Below are 19,316 nucleotides of genomic sequence, written 5' to 3' on the forward strand. Positions count from 1 at the left end.
ACCCTGTCAACTCTCTGATACCCTTGCAGTTCCATCAATCCCCACCTCCTGCAGCTCCTGCAGCTCCCCCACTCCCTCACTGTTCTTTCCATGCCCTCAACCTCTCCTGCTCCTTCAACCCCCCTTCCTTTAATCCTCCATCCCCTTCAACCCCCATCCCATAAAAGCTCATTCAACTCCCCACACTAACCTAACTGTCAAACTCAATCTTGTGGCCAAAGTTCTTCACTGTATCTGTTCTTTACATTAAATATGTGTTAGAAAGCAACAGACTGGCTTTCATTAGCCAGAGCTCACTGGGACTTAGTTCTGGCACCTCTCAGGTGGGTGTCATTGCCATTCTCAGAGAATGAGGGAGGTGTTCATGGTGAATTCTGGCACTTCTTTTACTAGAAAAATAGCACTGCCTACAATTTAATATGAACCTTTCAAAATGAGCCTTCCCAACCTGTCAGATGGCAACATGTCTACTATATAAGAGCTAAGCAACCTTCAGGTTACCTTCAGGAGCTAAGTGCAAAATGGCAGCTCAAGGGGCAGAACTAATTATCAGCTCAACCACGTAAACTGGCCACTGGGACGGTCTGTATATGCATGTACAAACCTATGTCTGAGTTACTCCCCCTCAGGGACTGTAAAGCAAAATTCTAACAGTGACCAGTGAAGCTGCATAAGTGTCAAAGGCAATCAATTAATAAACCTATATTACAAAATCTTCAGTTCCCAAGGCCAATCAGGTGAGAGTAAAAAAAAATATCCATCCCTGACAACCAGTCACCAAACATGTTACCAACAAAACACCTAACCCCAAGGGAGGGTGAATATGGAATTCTTGATTCGAGTAGGGCTACTGCTGTGAATTAGACCACCTTTTCTAGACCAGGCAGCCCCACATTTCCCAGAAGTCCAGTGATACTGTGGAGACTCCCAGGGAATCCTATGAGGCCTTCAACTACTGGGGGCTCACCACACAGGACATCCAAAGCACCTTGACCACAAAAGTTGTCAACATACTGGGATTTCTCATAATAACCCTCTGTGAGAGGCTACATCTAGACAGTGACAAAGTCAGGCCAGTGAACTTTATGGCCAATTGAGGATAGGAATCCAGGTTCTACTGTAGCCAAAGTCCAACGTACAAAGCCACACAATCATTTTCCAGATCACTGTTATGTGTCTGTTAGCTGACCCTAACAAGCTGGACACAATGTGTGATATACACCTGCTCCATAGGATACACACACACACACACACACACACCACAAGCATGTGGATCATCATAGTTGCCTGCATTTTAATTTCCCCTTTGGGGATGTGGATGGGAGACTGTTATATCAAGATTCTTGCTTCAAATTTATGATTAAACCACTGATGAAATCAACTTCTTTCTTATGGATGGATGGATGGATGGACGGACGGATAGATGACCTGGAAAATAATTTTATCGTTTCTTCCAGTTTCATTCAGAATACATTTATTCATAGCTGTTTAATATGTTTAAATGAAAAAAACAAACAATTCTGTTCTATGTAAAACTAAGAAGAAATCTACTACCTTTGTGCAGGAGGCACAACCTATGTCCTAATCAGCCAATTAAATAAGAAGAGAGCAATTAAGGATTAATTAAGTCAAAAGGTAACAACTTTATGTTACCACAAACACACAAGGCCCATAACCTCAGAGAGACCTTGTCAAATAAAGCCCCAAGGCACAAACTTCAACAGGCCACATTGGACTCATAATAAGCAGCTGAATTTGAAGAATGGAATACAACTGGGAGAGTTTACAATTAAATGGAGGTTTGCCAATTACTCAGTATGATGAGGATTCATCCTGTAATTAGAAGGCGCAGCTAATCTTACAAACATTTGTTTCATGTGTAAACTTTTTCCAAATAACTAAATATTGTCCTTTTACTTTATGAAAACATATATTGCTGTAACGGTTCTCCAATGTTTATTTTAATTGTAAAGAAACTGTAATTCCAATTCTCAGTCTTTAATAAACATCTACACCAACTCCCCTATTGGAAACATGATCTAATTAAAGGGACTAATAGCAGATTGCTCAAAGGCATAGTTAATGAAGTCCTAGAGTTAAACGCCCCCCAATACATACACCCATTCTCATATTTTATATTACAGGGCCAAAGTTTGTGTGTAAGGCGGACACATATTATTGGGACCCAGATATCCAGGGTGTGGGGCAGTCCAGGTTTCAGTCCCATTACTATGAAAGAAAGAAAAAGAATCAATATTGTATATTATGCTTGATATTTATGGGAACTTATTTATCTATGTATTTCTTGTCCAGTTCTTCAAATATTGCTATAGGATTACTCCATTGGTCTATATTTGTAAAGTGTTAGGTCCAGATGTAGCTGTGCTTAGAACAGACCCACATAAATAATTATTAACTTAAATATCATTAAATTTAGTGGATCTGTTGTAAGCATTACTAAGTTTGGATACAACCCAAAATGTTTCCTGCCATGTTAGACCTTTTGGTGCTTCAGATAGCATTTTATGTAAATGGGCTTGAGATGGTTGGTTTTTGACCAAGCAGTATACAAGTCTTGTTAAATAAAACCACATTTAAAAAATGAGGAAATCATGTATTAAGGCCAACTGAAAATTTGCAAAATATCAAGCTGTGTAGAATTTGAGAAAAGATGGGGGAATCTAATGGAATCATCACCATCATCATCATCTATCATCCAGTATGGGTTAGGGAAGAAATTTCATGTTCGTTCAGTTTCCCATTTGCCAGTCTTCATTTCTCTCCATTTCTGAATCACTCTGTGACTGCTTTATTATTTTCTAAAGTTGTTATAAAACTTCATTTTGGAAAATAAAAAAAGAAGTGCAGTGGAGTCTTTGCCAATGTTTCATGTGAACTTTCTTTAATCTCATCACCAGTGAATGAGAAGTAGAGTTACACCTTTTTGATGTCAGCATGGTATTGGGATTAGGTGAGGCAGGGGCAAAGGCTGGGCAACTCTAGATTGGTGACATACCTATAGGATGTTACTGCAAAGCTGGAGTTCCCCTAATTTCTCCACCACACAACTCTATCCCCATTCTGGAGAAATCATTGCCACTGCACTGCCAGAACAGTAGCACCACCACTCTGCCCTGCCCACCCCATGTTATGGATTCATGAGATTGTTTCAGCCACATCTTGAAAGAAAGATATGGGGAACATATATTCCTTCCATCATTTATTTATTTTCATGTGTACATTTGAATGCAACCTTCCTTTGATTAAGTCTCTCAGGGCCTCTTTCACCTTTTCATTTCTCAGGGTGTAGATAAAAGGGTTGAGGACAGGGGTTATCACCGCTGTTAAGATGCTCACCACTTTCTTGAGATCCAGGGGTGATCCCTTTGATTGCCTCAGATACATGAATATGGCACTTCCATAGTAGATGGAAGCTACAGTGATGTGGGCACCACAAGTGGAAAAGGCCTTCTTCTTCCCAGTAGCTGATGGGATTCTCAGCACCGCAGTGATGATAGAAATGTAGGACACTGTTGTTAATACCAAAGATCCCAGAAGTACAATTATAGCAATTATGAAATCTAGAAACTCAATATCGTGTGCACTGGAGCAAGAGAGAGCAAGGAGTGGTTCAATATCACAGAAGAAATGATTGATGATGTTAGAGCCACAGAATGATAGTTTTGATATAGCAGAAACAGGCCAAATCACAAAAATGAATCCTGCCAACCAACAAAAAACCACAAGCCATGAGCAGAGCCTGAAGCTCATGATTGAAGCATAGCGTAGTGGATCGCATATTGCTACATAGCGATCAAAGGACATGACAGCCAGGAGCACAAACTCTGCCACTCCGAGGAAGAAATAAGGAAGCACTGAGTTATGCAGCCATAAAATGATTTTGTTTTTCTTTTTGAGAGGAGGTTAGAAAGTGTGACTGGGGTGATGGATAATGTAAATGCTATCTCCAGGATGGACACGTTTAAGAGGAAGAAGTACATTGGCCTATGAAGAACTAAAACCAGAACCGTAATGGTCAAGTTCCCGAACAATGACAATGCAAATGTCAGTAAAAGCAGATAGAAGAAGATTATCACTAAGTGATTGGGAACTGGGATGCCCAGAAGAACAAACTCATCAAATGTGCTGTAATTTTCTGGATGCATTTAGGTGCAAACTGCAAATAAGAAACGATCAAAATGTCATGAAACAAAGGCAATTGATGAATTAATACTTTAAAAATAGAAAGTCCCATATCTTATCAGCTCTCTCACAGAATTGACCTGCGCCTTCCTGGACAGCTATGAGTCCAAAATGACTCCCAGGCTGAGCACCTGGTCCTTAAGGGGCACATTTGCCCCATTCATTATTATTTTATTGGTTTTTCAATTAGTTTACAGCCATCCTTTTCATACACATCAATATTCACAATAAAATTGGACACTATGAACATTCCAATGTTTAACATGTATGCATAAACTAAAGAGAAATTTAATATTATGTTACTTATCTACTTATTTTGTTGCTACTTTGTTTGCACCGGATTTCCTTCCACCTCTTACTTGGGTCCTTGGAATTCTATGTTATATGCCTTTCCAATTGTATCTAAGATTCTATTTAAGCATGAAGAATCAAGCATAAACTTCTAGCACTATTTAAGAATTGTGGCAGCAACTAAATAAAGAAGTTTGAAAATAGTATGTTCTTTTAGGAAGAAGGTAAATGCTCATGAACCTAATAATTAGATACTGAGCAATTTTACTGCCTACACATTATTTTAACTGAAGTGAAGGAATTAAGAGTAGTGCATTAAACTTTAGCTTTGACTTTCCCACCCTCATTTAATAGTTTACAAACCAAGACATTTAGCTGATTTTCATCCTTCCTACAAGAATCTGGGAATGAAAATTTCCTTAGAAGCATTTTACCCTTCTGAAATTAAAAGCAAAGTTCTGTGTTCTGTCAGTTCATGGCTCAGAAACATCTCCACCTGATGAAACAGAACATGACTTCAGTGACTTTATTTTTTTATGTTTCAAAACTCAAACATCTAAGCAGGTTTCATCCCAGAGGGAATAATCAGGCAATTTCACCCTAGGCAAAAAGTTGATTCAATTCCAAAGAGAATGCCAACTTTATCTTTTCAAAATTATTATTCTTTTGATTAATCCACTGAGTTGTGACTACAGAAAGACATTGTACTTTTATGGAGCTGTTTCCTGAAACAATCAGATGGGATTCTGGAATTCAAAGGATTCATACTTGTTCAGTGATTCATAAAATAAGTTTATTTGCAGATATGGAAAGGTGTCTGGTTTACAGTTAATTTTGCCAAACCAGATATTTTGCCAGTAAAAACTGAGACTCAGAATGGACTATTAAAGTCCAATTTGGTTATGGATAGTTAGGGAATAGCAGAAACATCTGGGGGTTATATATTAGTTAATATAAATACATTAATCAAATTTATACATATTAATGAAATATTACTAAAACAGTATAAAACTATATGAATTAATTGGAAACGTAAGTTTGTCATTAAATTCTACTCATAGTAGTCCTTCTGAAATGGATGGACCAGTTGTCATGTCTGTTAATTTCAATGGGCCTACGTATGACTAAGATTAGATGCAATCCTTTAACATTATTTGTACATTATGAGTGAAGAAAACTCTTTGTTCTAGGTCTCAACAATTCTAAGATACATTTTAAAAAAGAATCCGAGAAATAGACATCTTCCTCTCACAAATGGAGAAGCAGATACACAGCTTAGAGCTACTCCTGGATCTAGTGCTACTCCTGGATCTATGTCGCTTGAGGCTCAGGTGGCCTTGGTGGCGCAGAATGCCTTCCATCAGCTTTGGCTGGTGGCCCAGCTGCACCCCTATCTGTACAGGGATAGCCTAACTTCTATTGCCTATGCTCTGGTAACCAATTAGGTTAGGTTACTGCAATGCATTATACACAGGGCTGCTTCTGAAGATGGTTTGGAAACTTCATCTGGGGCAGAATTTAGTAGCCAGGTAGCTCACCAGGGCAAGACAGTTTGAGCATAGTACACCAATCTTGAGGACCCAACTGCACTGGTTGCCAATTAGTTTCCAGGCCCAATTCAAAGTGCTGGTTTAGACCTACAAAACTTTAAATGGCTTGGGACTGCAATACCTTAAGGACCACCTCTCCTTGTATGAACAAACTTGGACCCTGAGACCATCACCTGACACCTATTTTCATGTGCTTACTGCACAGGAGGTCCAGAGGGTGGCAGCACAAAATAGGTCTTTTCTGCAGTGGCTTCTCTTTTGTGTTATGCTCTCTTCAGGGATGTTTGCCTGCAACCTTCATTGCATATCTTCAGGAGCCAGGCAAAAATGTTTCTCTTTAACCAAGCATTTGGCTTTGTCTGATTAACATTCTATGTCCTTTTAAATGTGTTTTTGGGAGGGGGGGTTATTAGTTTGTTGCTGTTTTTGTCCTTTGTTTTGTCTTCTCCTTTTTTATTTTTTATACCATGAACCACTTGTGATCTTCAGATGAAGGGTGGTATGCAAATTTAATAATAAATATGCATAATTATAAATAAATAAACTACATTTGACAGCTATCCCCCAGAATTAATATTTGCACTTAACATGTTTTTAGGTGATAAAATGAAATTGTTCCCCAGCTTCTGGAAGTTTAATAGATGGCAGACAAGCCAATTTCACAGGCGCTGTCTCATTTCTGTATAAACCTCTGGTTTCATGCCACTGGGATAAGCAATCTTCATAATTAATTAAATGGACCAAGGGAGTGGAGAAAGCAGGCAATCAATGATATAGAAAAAGGTTTGGAATTTGCCTCTTCTGTATTAACTTTCCACCAATAACAGGAAAACAATTTTTTTTAATGTAAAGGCAAAATAGTATCATTCACCGGCAAAATGTATTATATTAACAAGTTAAGCTTCAAAATGTACTGTATTCGCCTCCACACAAAAAGGCTTCCTTCACACCCATATTCCCGGGGGGAAATGTTGGGCTGAATTCTTTGGTCCTGCTTGATATGTGCGTTTTTTTACATTAAATAACCAGGTATAACAACCAGCTGCAAATGTTCCTATATAGATCAGCACTGGCCCATATCTATGGGTGGTTTCCCCCCCCCCCAATTCTAATGCACCTCATTAGTCTCATAGGAACATGTACAGATCCCATTGATACATACTTTCCAAATCTCACAGCAGAACATTTTATCCCAAGAAACAAAAGCAAAACATTAAATATGAGAGATCATCGCAGCCACATCTAATTTATCAACTAAATTGTTGCAGTTTTCCAATCTGGATTCTCAAAGGCATTGGGCAAGGTGGGCATCTTCCAAGGATTTTCCCCAAAGCTTCATTTACATCTTTGTTCCTTAGGCTGTATATGAGGGGGTTGACCATTGGTGTGAGGACAGTGTAAAAGAGAGAAAACACTTTGTCAAGATGCCTTAGGATGCTGACTCTTGGGAGCATATAGACCATTATGAGTGTTCCATAGAACAGGCCGACCACCGACAGGTGAGAGGAGCAGGTGGAAAATGCCTTTTTCCTTCCAGTAGTGGATGAGATTCTTAGGATCGTGGCTATGATATAAATGTATGAGGTCATGGTGAGCAGGAAAGGAGGCAAAGTGAATGTGCAGGCAAAAACAAAATTTGTAAGCTCCATCCAATAGGTGTCACTGCAGGAGAGCTTTAGCATGGGTTTTAAGTCACATATATAATGATCTATTTCATTGGGGCCACAGAAGAACAACCATGACATTGAAATGGTTGTAATGGTGCTGACCAAAAACCCACATACCCAAGACCCAGCTGAGAGCTGGAAGCACACCTGGCCATTCATGAGGACTGCATAACGCAGTGGTTTACAAATGGCTAAGTACCTGTCATAAGACATCGCAGAAAGGAGATAACATTCAGTTCCTGCTAGGCAAGCAAATACATAATACTGCACAAAACAGCCTGCAAATGAAATCTCTTTCAAGCCGGTCAAGAAACTAGTCAGCATTCTTGGGAGAACAGCTGAACTATAGCAGATCTCCAAGCAAGACAGATTCCCCAAGAAGAAGTACATTGGAGTGTGAAGGCGTCGGTCAGTCACAATGAGCACGGTGATGAGAAGGTTCCCACACATGGTCACCAAGTAAATAATCAGAAATACCAGGAAAAAAAGACCTTGCAGTTTAGGGAGATCCTCAAATCCTAGCAGGATAAATTCTGTGACAGTTGTTTGATTTCTCCATCCTGCTCTTCCCATAGGTTTCTTTCTGTGGGAGGATGAAATAAACCATCAGATCTCTTTGAGGAGGAGCAACAATTTAGTCAACAAAGCTAAGACAATGGAAGCTCAATTTCATCAGTCTCCTTCAACTGCTGCAGAAAGTGCAGAGAGAGATTTGCCTCACAGTAGGATATGTCTCTGCCTAACAATGCTTTTGTTTCATTTTGTTTTTAAACACGGTCCTGGTGCCCATATCTGTCCCCTTAACCAGGGACAGTGGACCTTTCCTGTGGGCTTTATGGTCAACCTTTCAGTGCCCTCATACCACGTGGGACCCAGTCCCTAAAAAAAGAACCAGTTCACTAAAAAGAGAAAAGAGAAGCACTTTACCTTAATTACAAGTGTTTAATAAAAGCTGCTATGCTGTCAAAATCCCTGTACTGCAGTTTTCTGGAAAACTAGTGGTTGACATGCAGCTTGGTTTTCATGTAGGATGTTCTCTTTTAAATCACTCAAGCAACTTAAGGCTGACACTGTCTCTGGATGTGCTACAATATGCTCTAATGTTGGAAACGAACTACTTAAATAAATGAGCCCATTCCAATCTACAACAAGCAGAATGAAGAAACTCCCTTTACAATACTTCTACAGTGTAATTAGCAGAAGCACTGTAATGATCACTGCTAATTATGGAGATAGAAAAATATTACACCTGTTGTTAAATTGCGTTTCTGTTGCAAATTTATTAAATAAAGAAAAGCAGCAAAAGCACAGCAAAAGAAAAAAAATACAAGGAATAAGGGGGGGTGTCAACTTACATTAACAATACAAGAAGCATCAAGTCATCCATCTTAATTTACACATACAGATTGATTGATGCATGCCATCCAAATGTCTCAACAGGAATCCAAACAAAGTTGGTGTTTAAACAAAGTACATTCAAATATAGTAAGGGTGTTCAGTTCTTCAGACCATTGCATAATAGAGGGTGAGTATTTATCCTTCTGGGTTCAGAGTACAAGCCTGAGGTACTAAGGTTACTATAGGAATATAATTTAAAAATTCATGAACATCCACAAATACTGATGATTTCACCAATACAAAACTGATATGGACAACAATCACAAAGGAATTATTATTATTATTATTTTCTCCAAGGAACATGAAGTGGCATACATCATTTCCCAACTCCACATTTAGTACTCACAAAAACCCTGTGAAATAGGTTACGCTGAGAGATGGGGATTGGCCCAAGGTCACCCAATGAGCTTTATGACTGCGTGGGGATTCAAATCTTGTTTTCCCAGGTCATAAGCCTCAATGAGCTATTTCCAGCATTACAACTCCAGCATCTGAGTTAGACAATACCTTCTTGCAGGGGCATTATGGAGTCCAGTACAGACGACCCGTTTTAGGTTGCCAGAGTAGATGTGGAACAAGGGTAGCATAGAGCAGGGTGTTTCAATTGCATGCAATTACACACAAGCACACAATTACCTGGAAAACAATCCCCACACAAAATTGGGAGTTGCCTGTACACCATATATATATATATATATATATATATATATGCTTTCGTAGATTTTCACGGGTACAGGAATGCAGGTTTTGGTGTCCTCGGGTGTCTTCCCGTGTAAAAGTTGGGGTGTCTAGGCGACGTTTCGACGAGGTCTCACTCGTCATCTTCAGGCTGGTGCTTTCGGCTTCTTGTTACTGGAACAGAGCGGGATCTCAATGTTTGAGTTCCTATAAATACTGTAGAGGGGGTGTGGTGTCTAGCCTCCAATGTTCTGGGCAGAGAGGAAGTTCCCAGGCTAGTGTGCCTTTTCTTCTTTTGTTCCTTAATTACTTGAGAGATACCTTGAGTGATTTCTTGAGTGATATCCTGAGTACCACTTAGGTGGGTCATTAGGTGTGGATTAGTTGCTAAAGTCTTTGTGTCTTGACCTCTTGAACTTTGTGAAGAGTTTTCCTGAGAAGATGGCTGTATTGCACTTAGTTGTGCTTTGGCTTGGCTTCGTGTATAGGGGCGAGCTGTGGTTTTGTGGCTTGTGTCAGCCAGATCTGTGTAGGGATTGCAGGGGGGTGCAGCATCCGGAGGTGCCACCATGGATTGGCTACTGGATGGTGTCAGTAATTCATCTGTGGAGAGGGTCTGGGTTTGGGTCTGGTGTGGTTGATTGGTGTTGGCGTTCTGTGTGCCTCTGGATCTGGTGTCAGTTTTTGTGGGGAGGGCTAATTTCCAGATGTCTGGCAAGCGGGATGTGTCGTCACGCTTGTTCATGTTGTGAGGGTGTTTCTCTATCTCGATGGCTTCCATGATTATTCTCTTGTGGTGATGTTCCGTGTTAAAGAGCAATTTGGAGTCTGCAAAATTAATTTCGTGTCCTGTTTCTTTCATGTGTTGGAAAAGAGAGGAAGTTTTTTCTTCTTTTTTGACGGCATTCTTGTGTTCTGCGATACGTGCATTTATTCGTCTGTTTGTTTGTCCAATGTACGTGGCTGGGCAGACTTTGCAGGGTATTTCATAGATCCCTTGGTTTTCCAACTGGATTTTATCCTTGGGGTTTCTGAGGATATTGGCTATTTTTTGGTTGGTGCAAAAGGCTGTTTTGATATTGTGTTTATGGAGGATTTTGCTAATTTTATCTGTAGTGCCCTTGATATAAGGAAGGAGGGCCATGCCATTGTTTTCTTCTGTGTCTTGGTTTTTGGGGGGTGTTTCCTTTTGGATTTGCCCAGAACATTGGAGGCTAGACACCACACCCCCTCTACAGTATTTATAGGAACTCAAACATTGAGATCCCGCTCTGTTCCAGTAACAAGAAGCCGAAAGCACCAGCCTGAAGATGACGAGTGAGACCTCGTCGAAACGTCGCCTAGACACCCCAACTTTTACACGGGAAGACACCCGAGGACACCAAAACCTGCATTCCTGTACCCGTGAAAATCTACGAAAGCAAATATCTTACCTCTACGGGGAGGAAACCTTCCAGCTGACAAGAACCTACGAGAAACTAGAAGTCCGAAGAGCCACCATCTTATGTGATCTCTTGTTCCTACGCAACTGCCGAGACAACAAATTAATTCCCACATGCTTCCAACTTAAATTCCATTCTAAAACCCCAGCCACCGAAAGGATCCTGAAACGAACTGAACTATCCCTAATCAGAAACGAACTACACAAGAAAAGATACCTACTAGACCAAACCAACAAAGATCTACTCACTCTTCACCTCAAACTCTGTAACAAAATCCACCCTGCACTCTGGGACAAATGCAAACAACTAGCCGTCTGGAGAGCTGAAACGGAGACCTCACATAAGACAGACACACACACCAACAAACTCCACAAACTAGAGAAACGCCAGAAGCCCGGCCACCCTCCACAGCAACCCATGAAACAAACAGTACATAACATATCAGACAGGATCCTCACCACAACTGAAACCAAAGTACTCTCCAAAGGTTTCAACTTTGCAGTCGCCCCGAGACGCATCCCCACGGAAAACATCATATGCGGAGTCGAAGCTAGCCTAACCAAATTCAACCCAGATGAAGCCAACAAAATCAGACTTGAAGTCACCAACATCCTCTGCTCCAGCAAACCACCCAGAAGCAATTTACACAAAGAAGAACAGAAAGCACTCACCAACCTGAGGAAAGACAACAACATAATCATTCTCCCAGCAGACAAAGGTAATGCCACAGTGGTGATGAACACATCGGACTACCAAGCAAAACTATCAAAGCTACTCCAAGATCCTGCCTACAAACCTATAAAAACAGATCCCACCACCTATCTGGAAAAAACCACCAAATCCAAAATAAAAGCCTCTCCTATCAGTGAAGAAATCCAGCTAAGAATCATCCCCAGAGAAAAATCATCCAGATGCCCCAAACTCTACGGCCTCCCCAAGATACACAAAGAAGGAACACCACTCAGACCAATAGTCAGCTCCATAGGCTCACCTCTACAAAATCTCGCTAAATTTCTCGCCAAGCAACTTCAGCCCTATGCAGAATCCATCTCTTCACACGTACCAAACTCCTTCCAGTTCATAGAAACAATAAAGAAGCAAAACCTACATCCTAATGACCTACTTGTGAGCTTCGATGTTGTATCTCTCTTCACACAAGTGCCCATTAATGAAGCCTTGACAGCTATTCAAAACAAATACAATCCCCCCGAATACATCTTGGACCTGACCAACCACTGCCTAACCAACACGTACTTCATCCACAATGGACAAAGATACAAACAGATAGAAGGAGCACCTATGGGATCACCCCTCTCACCGGTCATCGCAAACCTGTACATGGAACACTTTGAAACCAATGCTTTAGACAAGTCAGAACACAAACCCAAACTTTGGCTCAGATATGTTGACGACACCTTTGTAATTTGGCCACACGGGAAGGAAAAACTGGATAGCTTCCTCACACATCTCAACAACTTACACCCCAAAATACAATTCACTATGGAAATAGAAGCCAACAACCAACTTCCCTTCCTTGACGTCCTAATCTACAAAAAACCTGATGGCTCCCTAGGACACACTATCTACCAGAAAAAAACACACACCAACCGCTACTTACATGCACAATCACACCACCACCCTGCACAAATAAACTCCGTAGCCAAGACTCTCATCTCCAGAACCAAACGCCTGGCTGACAAAGACCACTTGACAACTGAGTTACAGAATCTCTCAAATGTGTTAATTGCCAATGGATACCAGCAAAACAGGATTACGAAGCTAATCCAAAAGGAAACACCCCCCAAAAACCAAGACACAGAAGAAAACAATGGCATGGCCCTCCTTCCTTATATCAAGGGCACTACAGATAAAATTAGCAAAATCCTCCATAAACACAATATCAAAACAGCCTTTTGCACCAACCAAAAAATAGCCAATATCCTCAGAAACCCCAAGGATAAAATCCAGTTGGAAAACCAAGGGATCTATGAAATACCCTGCAAAGTCTGCCCAGCCACGTACATTGGACAAACAAACAGACGAATAAATGCACGTATCGCAGAACACAAGAATGCCGTCAAAAAAGAAGAAAAAACTTCCTCTCTTTTCCAACACATGAAAGAAACAGGACACGAAATTAATTTTGCAGACTCCAAATTGCTCTTTAACACGGAACATCACCACAAGAGAATAATCATGGAAGCCATCGAGATAGAGAAACACCCTCACAACATGAACAAGCGTGACGACACATCCCGCTTGCCAGACATCTGGAAATTAGCCCTCCCCACAAAAACTGACACCAGATCCAGAGGCACACAGAACGCCAACACCAATCAACCACACCAGACCCAAACCCAGACCCTCTCCACAGATGAATTACTGACACCATCCAGTAGCCAATCCATGGTGGCACCTCCGGATGCTGCACCCCCCTGCAATCCCTACACAGATCTGGCTGACACAAGCCACAAAACCACAGCTCGCCCCTATACACGAAGCCAAGCCAAAGCACAACTAAGTGCAATACAGCCATCTTCTCAGGAAAACTCTTCACAAAGTTCAAGAGGTCAAGACACAAAGACTTTAGCAACTAATCCACACCTAATGACCCACCTAAGTGGTACTCAGGATATCACTCAAGAAATCACTCAAGGTATCTCTCAAGTAATTAAGGAACAAAAGAAGAAAAGGCACACTAGCCTGGGAACTTCCTCTCTGCCCAGAACATTGGAGGCTAGACACCACACCCCCTCTACAGTATTTATAGGAACTCAAACATTGAGATCCCGCTCTGTTCCAGTAACAAGAAGCCGAAAGCACCAGCCTGAAGATGACGAGTGAGACCTCGTCGAAACGTCGCCTAGACACCCCAACTTTTACACGGGAAGACACCCGAGGACACCAAAACCTGCATATATATATATATATATATATATATATATATATATAGGTTTTGGTGTCCTCGGGTGTCTTCCCGTGTAAAAGTTGGGGTGTGGAAGGTTTCTCCCCGTAGAGGTAAGATATTTGCTTTCGTAGATTTTCACGGGTACAGGAATGCAGGTTTTGGTGTCCTCGGGTGTCTTCCCGTGTAAAAGTTGGGGTGTCTAGGCGACGTTTCGACTTTTACACGGGAAGACACCCGAGGACACCAAAACCTGCATTCCTGTACCCGTGAAAATCTACGAAAGCAAATATCTTACCTCTACGGGGAGGAAACCTTCCACACCCCAACTTTTACACGGGAAGACACCCGAGGACACCAAAACCTGCATTCCTGTACCCGTGAAAATCTACGAAAGCAAATATATATATATATATATATATATTGCTGAATCAGTCTCAATTTTAGAACTGAAGAAACATTTTATATAGATTCTAAAGTGAATTCCAGTTGTTTAGGATGTTCATTGTAAACAAATGCAAAATGGTGCATGTTGGGGCAATTTATTTTCTTAATTTCACATAAACACTTCCTGAAATTCTTTTAAGTGGACATGCCAGGGATAGAACATGGATGCAGTGCTGGATTTATGTATAGGCTAAGTAGACTGAAGCCTAGGGCCTCTAAATCTAGGGGGCCTCACCAGCCTACCCGCTCCCCAGCGCGCAGTCCTCCCTCTCCCAAAATTGCAAACCCAAGACTTCATGCAATGGCAGGTCAGCTCGGGCCTCTAAATCTAGGGGGCCTCACCAGCCTGCCCTCTCCCCAGTGCCACAGTCTCCCCTCTCCCAAAATTGCAAACCCAAGACTTCATGCAAGGGCAGGGCAACTCAAGCCCAGCAACTATGAGACTCAGGGCTAGCCAGTGGGGCTCAATTTGAAGCAGTGGAGCACAGCACAACTTGCTGGAATTAACAAATAAGAAAGTATTCAGAATTTAAATTCTAGATTAAAATTGATTACTTCATTGAGAAGGGGATTGTAAGAAAAACACTGGGGCCTACTTTGAATAGTAGCGTGCCTGGTGGGCAATCTCATCCTTTATTTCCACACTGTGGGTGCAGAACAAATCACCTGTCAGGAGAGTTATGGCATTCAGGTGAGGGTCAGATGCCTTGTCAATCCCAGCAGGAATATAAAAGGATGACTGCCCTGGCCAGGCCTTCGTCTGTGTTTTTTTAAGAATAGCATTACAACTTCATTTTCCGAAAAAATAATGCTTATTCCACAAAAGGTTTACAACGTTCAATTCTTGCAAAAGTTTTTCAGTGTTAATTTTATGCACTTTTTAAAAATCACCATGGTATTTACCAGTAATATCTTATGTTGTTTAGAGGAGAAATTCTGAATTTTTTAATGTTCAAGTTATGATTCCTTTCTTAAATTACTCCCATTGTGTAAAGAATAGTTTTAGGACACATTATTAAAGCTAAGCATTCCTAAGCATTACTAGAATTCCTGCATACATAGTGGTCCCATGAGTGCTACACGTGGGGAGGTTACTTCCACTGTCCCTATTTTGTGGGCACATTTCAATCACATAACAGCAATTTAAAATTGTACAATTAAAGCAAAGTTGGTGTTCCTTTATCTTCCTTCCTTCCTTCCTTCATTTGACTTGTTAATTTCTTGTTACCCAAAGGTCTCCAAGTACACATACAAGCATTTTAAATACGCACACTGTATCAAATTTGAGGTGGATTTTTAAGTAGAACAAAATGATGGCTTACACATTCAGTTTACCGCTGTTCAAAATGATGCACATTCAGTTGACAACTATTTTCATTTATTCTGATCGTTAAAAAACTGGATCTGTCATGAAGCCGGTGAACTTCCTAAAACCTTTCCACATGGCTTCCTTCACTTCCTTATTTCTCAGGCTGTATATGAGGGGATTGACCATGGGGGTCAGGACTGTATAGAAAAGAGAGAAGATTTTCTTCACATATCTGAGATCCCTGGACCGTGGGAGCATATAGACCAGCATCAACGTTCCATAAAAGAGAGCCACCACAGTGAGGTGGGATGAGCAAGTGGAGAAGGCCTTTTGCCTCCCAGTAGCGGAAGGGATTCGTAGGATTGTGACGATGATGAAAATGTAAGATGTTAATGTGAGTAGAAATGGAGGCAGTGTGAAGGCACAGGCAAAGATGAATGCGGTCATTTCTACAACATATGTGTCGCTGCATGAAATTTCTTTGATGACTGGGGACAAATCACAGAGGTAATGATCAATTTCATTAGGGCCACAGAAGGACAATGAAGACACTGAAAGGGTTGTACTTGTGCTCACCAAAACTCCACTTGCCCAAGACACGGCTGCCAGCTGTAGACATAATCTACCATTCATGAGACTGGCATAGTGCAATGGTTTACATACAGCTAGGTACCTATCGTAAGACATTACAGACAGGAAGTAGCATTCAGCACCTCCGAGGCAAGCAAATATATAAAACTGCACGAAGCAGGCTTTTATGGATATACTTTTTTCCCCAGTCAAGAGACTTGATAATATTCTAGGCAGGATTGCTGAGCTGTAGCAACATTCCAAGAAAGAGAGGTTCCCTAGAAAGAAATACATGGGGGTGTGAAGATGTTGATCAGTCACAACCAACAAAACAATGAGGAGGTTCCCAGCCATGGTCACCAAGTAGATCACTAGGAAGAGTAAAAAAAGAAGAAATTCCAATTTATTAAGGTCTCCAAATCCTAAGAGTATGAACTCAGCAATAGTTGTTTGATTTTGCTTCTCTCTCTTTGCCAATGGCATCATCTGGAGAAAATCGAACACAAAATATTTAACATTATTTCATTATACCAGACTCATTCTCATATCCTTAAACTCTGAAGCTATTATCTCTCCAAAGGTTGAACATCAAGACCTTTTCTTTACTCAGTAGTAACATGTTAATGACAAGTCACTTTCAGTATTTTGCAAACTAAAGTTTTGATTGATTGATTGATTGATTGTCTTCTGCTATCTGCTGCCTGTGACATGTCCCGTGAAACCTCACTACAGATGCAAGAAAATCCAACTTTGCTGATATTAGCAGGGATCTTACAGTGGGATGTATGAATATAGAAGAGAACCAGGCTCTTTGTTTTCATTACATCAGTCTTTATCATCAAATAGATTATCTCTTCAAGGGCACAGGGAACTGCTGCCTGGGGATGCTTGACAAATGCAACTTTTGTGAATTCTGATTTAAAAAAACTAAGCAGATCCACACAGCCCAGACTAATTTATTTGCTGGGGTTTAGTAATCCACTTGGTTTCATACTTCCTGAATGTTCAACTCATTTGAAAAGTGTGTCAACATCTATTTTAAATATGTATTTACAGAGAAAACACATTTGAAAATACATATTAAATGCAATTTTCATGTGGCTATTAATATAGGAGAGCACATGTAAAACTGACAGAGACCAAATGTAGACTTATTTATCCAGCTATATCCCTGCTGCTGCTAGAGACACAGAAAGCAATGGATATTGCATGTGCAATTCTGCCAACAAATTTCCCTTTGTAGGCTTCCAGTCCAAGAAGCCCGGAATACACCATCAACTCAGTGTTGTGAATGGTGCGTTCAGTTTGGGGAAATTATTAGGAATCAAAGTGACTATGAAACAAAATGCTGCAGTGCTGTTTTCATATATAGTTGGATGGTTGGTTGGAATGCTGCACTCCTCCAAGTTATTTCACTTCCATCTCGCTCCCCCATGGTGTCCTATTTCTGGACTACTAACCATCCTTGGGGTTTTTGTTTTTTGGTCTGTTTAAGGTCTTCTCATTCAGGGTCTCCACTCGCTTCCTACAGTGTTGGTTTGTATTTCTGCGAATCTTCAGACTTTTACAAGCCTGCTGATCCCTCCCTCTGCATAAGTGAAACCAGGTTGACTAAATAAGGACCTGAACTCAGAAATAGCACTATATTGTGGTGTGTAACACCACAACAGCTACAACAGCTAGAATAATAATATATAAATCTATGATACAGTCATTGTAAGGAAAACTGCAAAGTTTTGGTTTAGTTATCTAACTGGGATTAGTGTGGAGTTGTAGAAAAACTGTGAATGGTACAGAGAAATAAATAGACAGAATATTTCCCCACTTTATCTCTAATTTGTTTAAGGATATTTTTTAATTCTATGTTTTTAAGTGAACCAAGCTGATTGGCACTTTTTGGACTAATGAACAGTTTAGAACTCAGTTATTTGTCAGTTTTCACATTTCTCTGAATTTTGTGATACACACCTTGGCTCAAAATGCATACAATCTAAAATTAAAATATGTACAAAATATGTCTTTTAGGATACAGTGTGTTCAGAAATGCATTTTTTATGGGAAATATTTTAAAATGTGAAATTTTATGCAGTTGACAACTGCACATTGATATGGAAACAGGATGGAATGGATGCATGACTGAACACATGCAAAACTAATGTGGAGAGAAAATAGTTTGATTCTTCCATCTATATGTATATAACATTGAAATTCAGAGTCATCTAATTAAATTGATTAACAGTACATTCGTGGCAGACAAAAAAAAAAAAGCTCCACTGCAGTAAACAAAACAAATTATTAATTCATGGAATATATGCTGATGGCCACTTACTTAGGTGGCTTTAAAAAGACATCAAGCAAATTCTTATAGAACAAGGAAGGGGAACCTCTCTCAGCCTGGTCACATTTTGTCCATGTGTCACATACAAATGGCAAAAGTAGGAAGGACAGCAGATGTGTCTTTTTACTTTGTACAACTGGTTTTACTCTAAGCTATGTACAGCCTAGCGAGAGATGGTATGGCTTGAAGCAAGGCTAAGGGCTAGGTGGAAATCTCTGGAAGGCTGCATTTAGCCTCCAGGCTTGAGGCTCCCCTACTGAGATAGTAGTTAGTCAGGGAAAGTGTAAGAGAAGTATCCACATATGAAACTTTTTTTTTTTTTACCTTAATGTTGAATTTATATCATGACAGAAGGATTTATTCTGTAACTCAAGGCTGCATTGTATTCTTCTGTTCTCTATAGAAACACTCATGACTTGGTTGATCTTGCTCAAAATTAATCTTCATTGATTCAGTGTAACTTACTTCCAGGACTGCAGTCATTATCTCTCATATCACCCCAGTATATGAGCCCAATA

The 19,316-nt window shown here is 40.4% G+C and overlaps 3 protein-coding genes across 3 annotated transcripts in view; all 3 read right to left on the reverse strand.

Annotated features, from left to right (window-relative positions):
* Positions 1 to 8,284, reverse strand: part of LOC310830553 (olfactory receptor 2AP1-like) — a gene marked incomplete at both ends in the record, with an annotated part of 456,446 nt that extends 448,162 nt beyond the window's left edge. Inside the window, one exon of the mRNA XM_083710334.1 lies at positions 7,911 to 8,284. Within this exon, the coding sequence (XP_083566460.1) occupies positions 7,911 to 8,284 (374 nt within the window). The remainder of the gene's footprint in view (positions 1 to 7,910) is intronic.
* On the reverse strand, positions 3,217 to 4,166 carry LOC310830858 (olfactory receptor 6M1-like; the record flags this gene model as incomplete). The annotated part of the gene is given in 2 exon segments (XM_083710693.1): positions 3,217 to 3,869; positions 3,872 to 4,166. Coding segments are annotated over 2 exon segments (948 nt in total).
* A 7,687-nt stretch (positions 8,285 to 15,971) lies between the features above and the next one.
* Positions 15,972 to 16,943, reverse strand: LOC310830554 (olfactory receptor 10A7-like; the record flags this gene model as incomplete). Its single annotated transcript, XM_083710335.1, has 1 exon — positions 15,972 to 16,943. One exon carries the CDS (start codon positions 16,941 to 16,943, stop codon positions 15,972 to 15,974), a length of 972 nt encoding a protein of 323 aa, XP_083566461.1.
* Between the last annotated feature and the right edge of the window lie 2,373 nt (positions 16,944 to 19,316).

Source organism: Podarcis gaigeae (genome assembly GCF_964106915.1).
Source record: "Podarcis gaigeae genome assembly, chromosome: 13".
Classification (NCBI taxonomy): Eukaryota; Metazoa; Chordata; class Lepidosauria; order Squamata; family Lacertidae; genus Podarcis; species Podarcis gaigeae.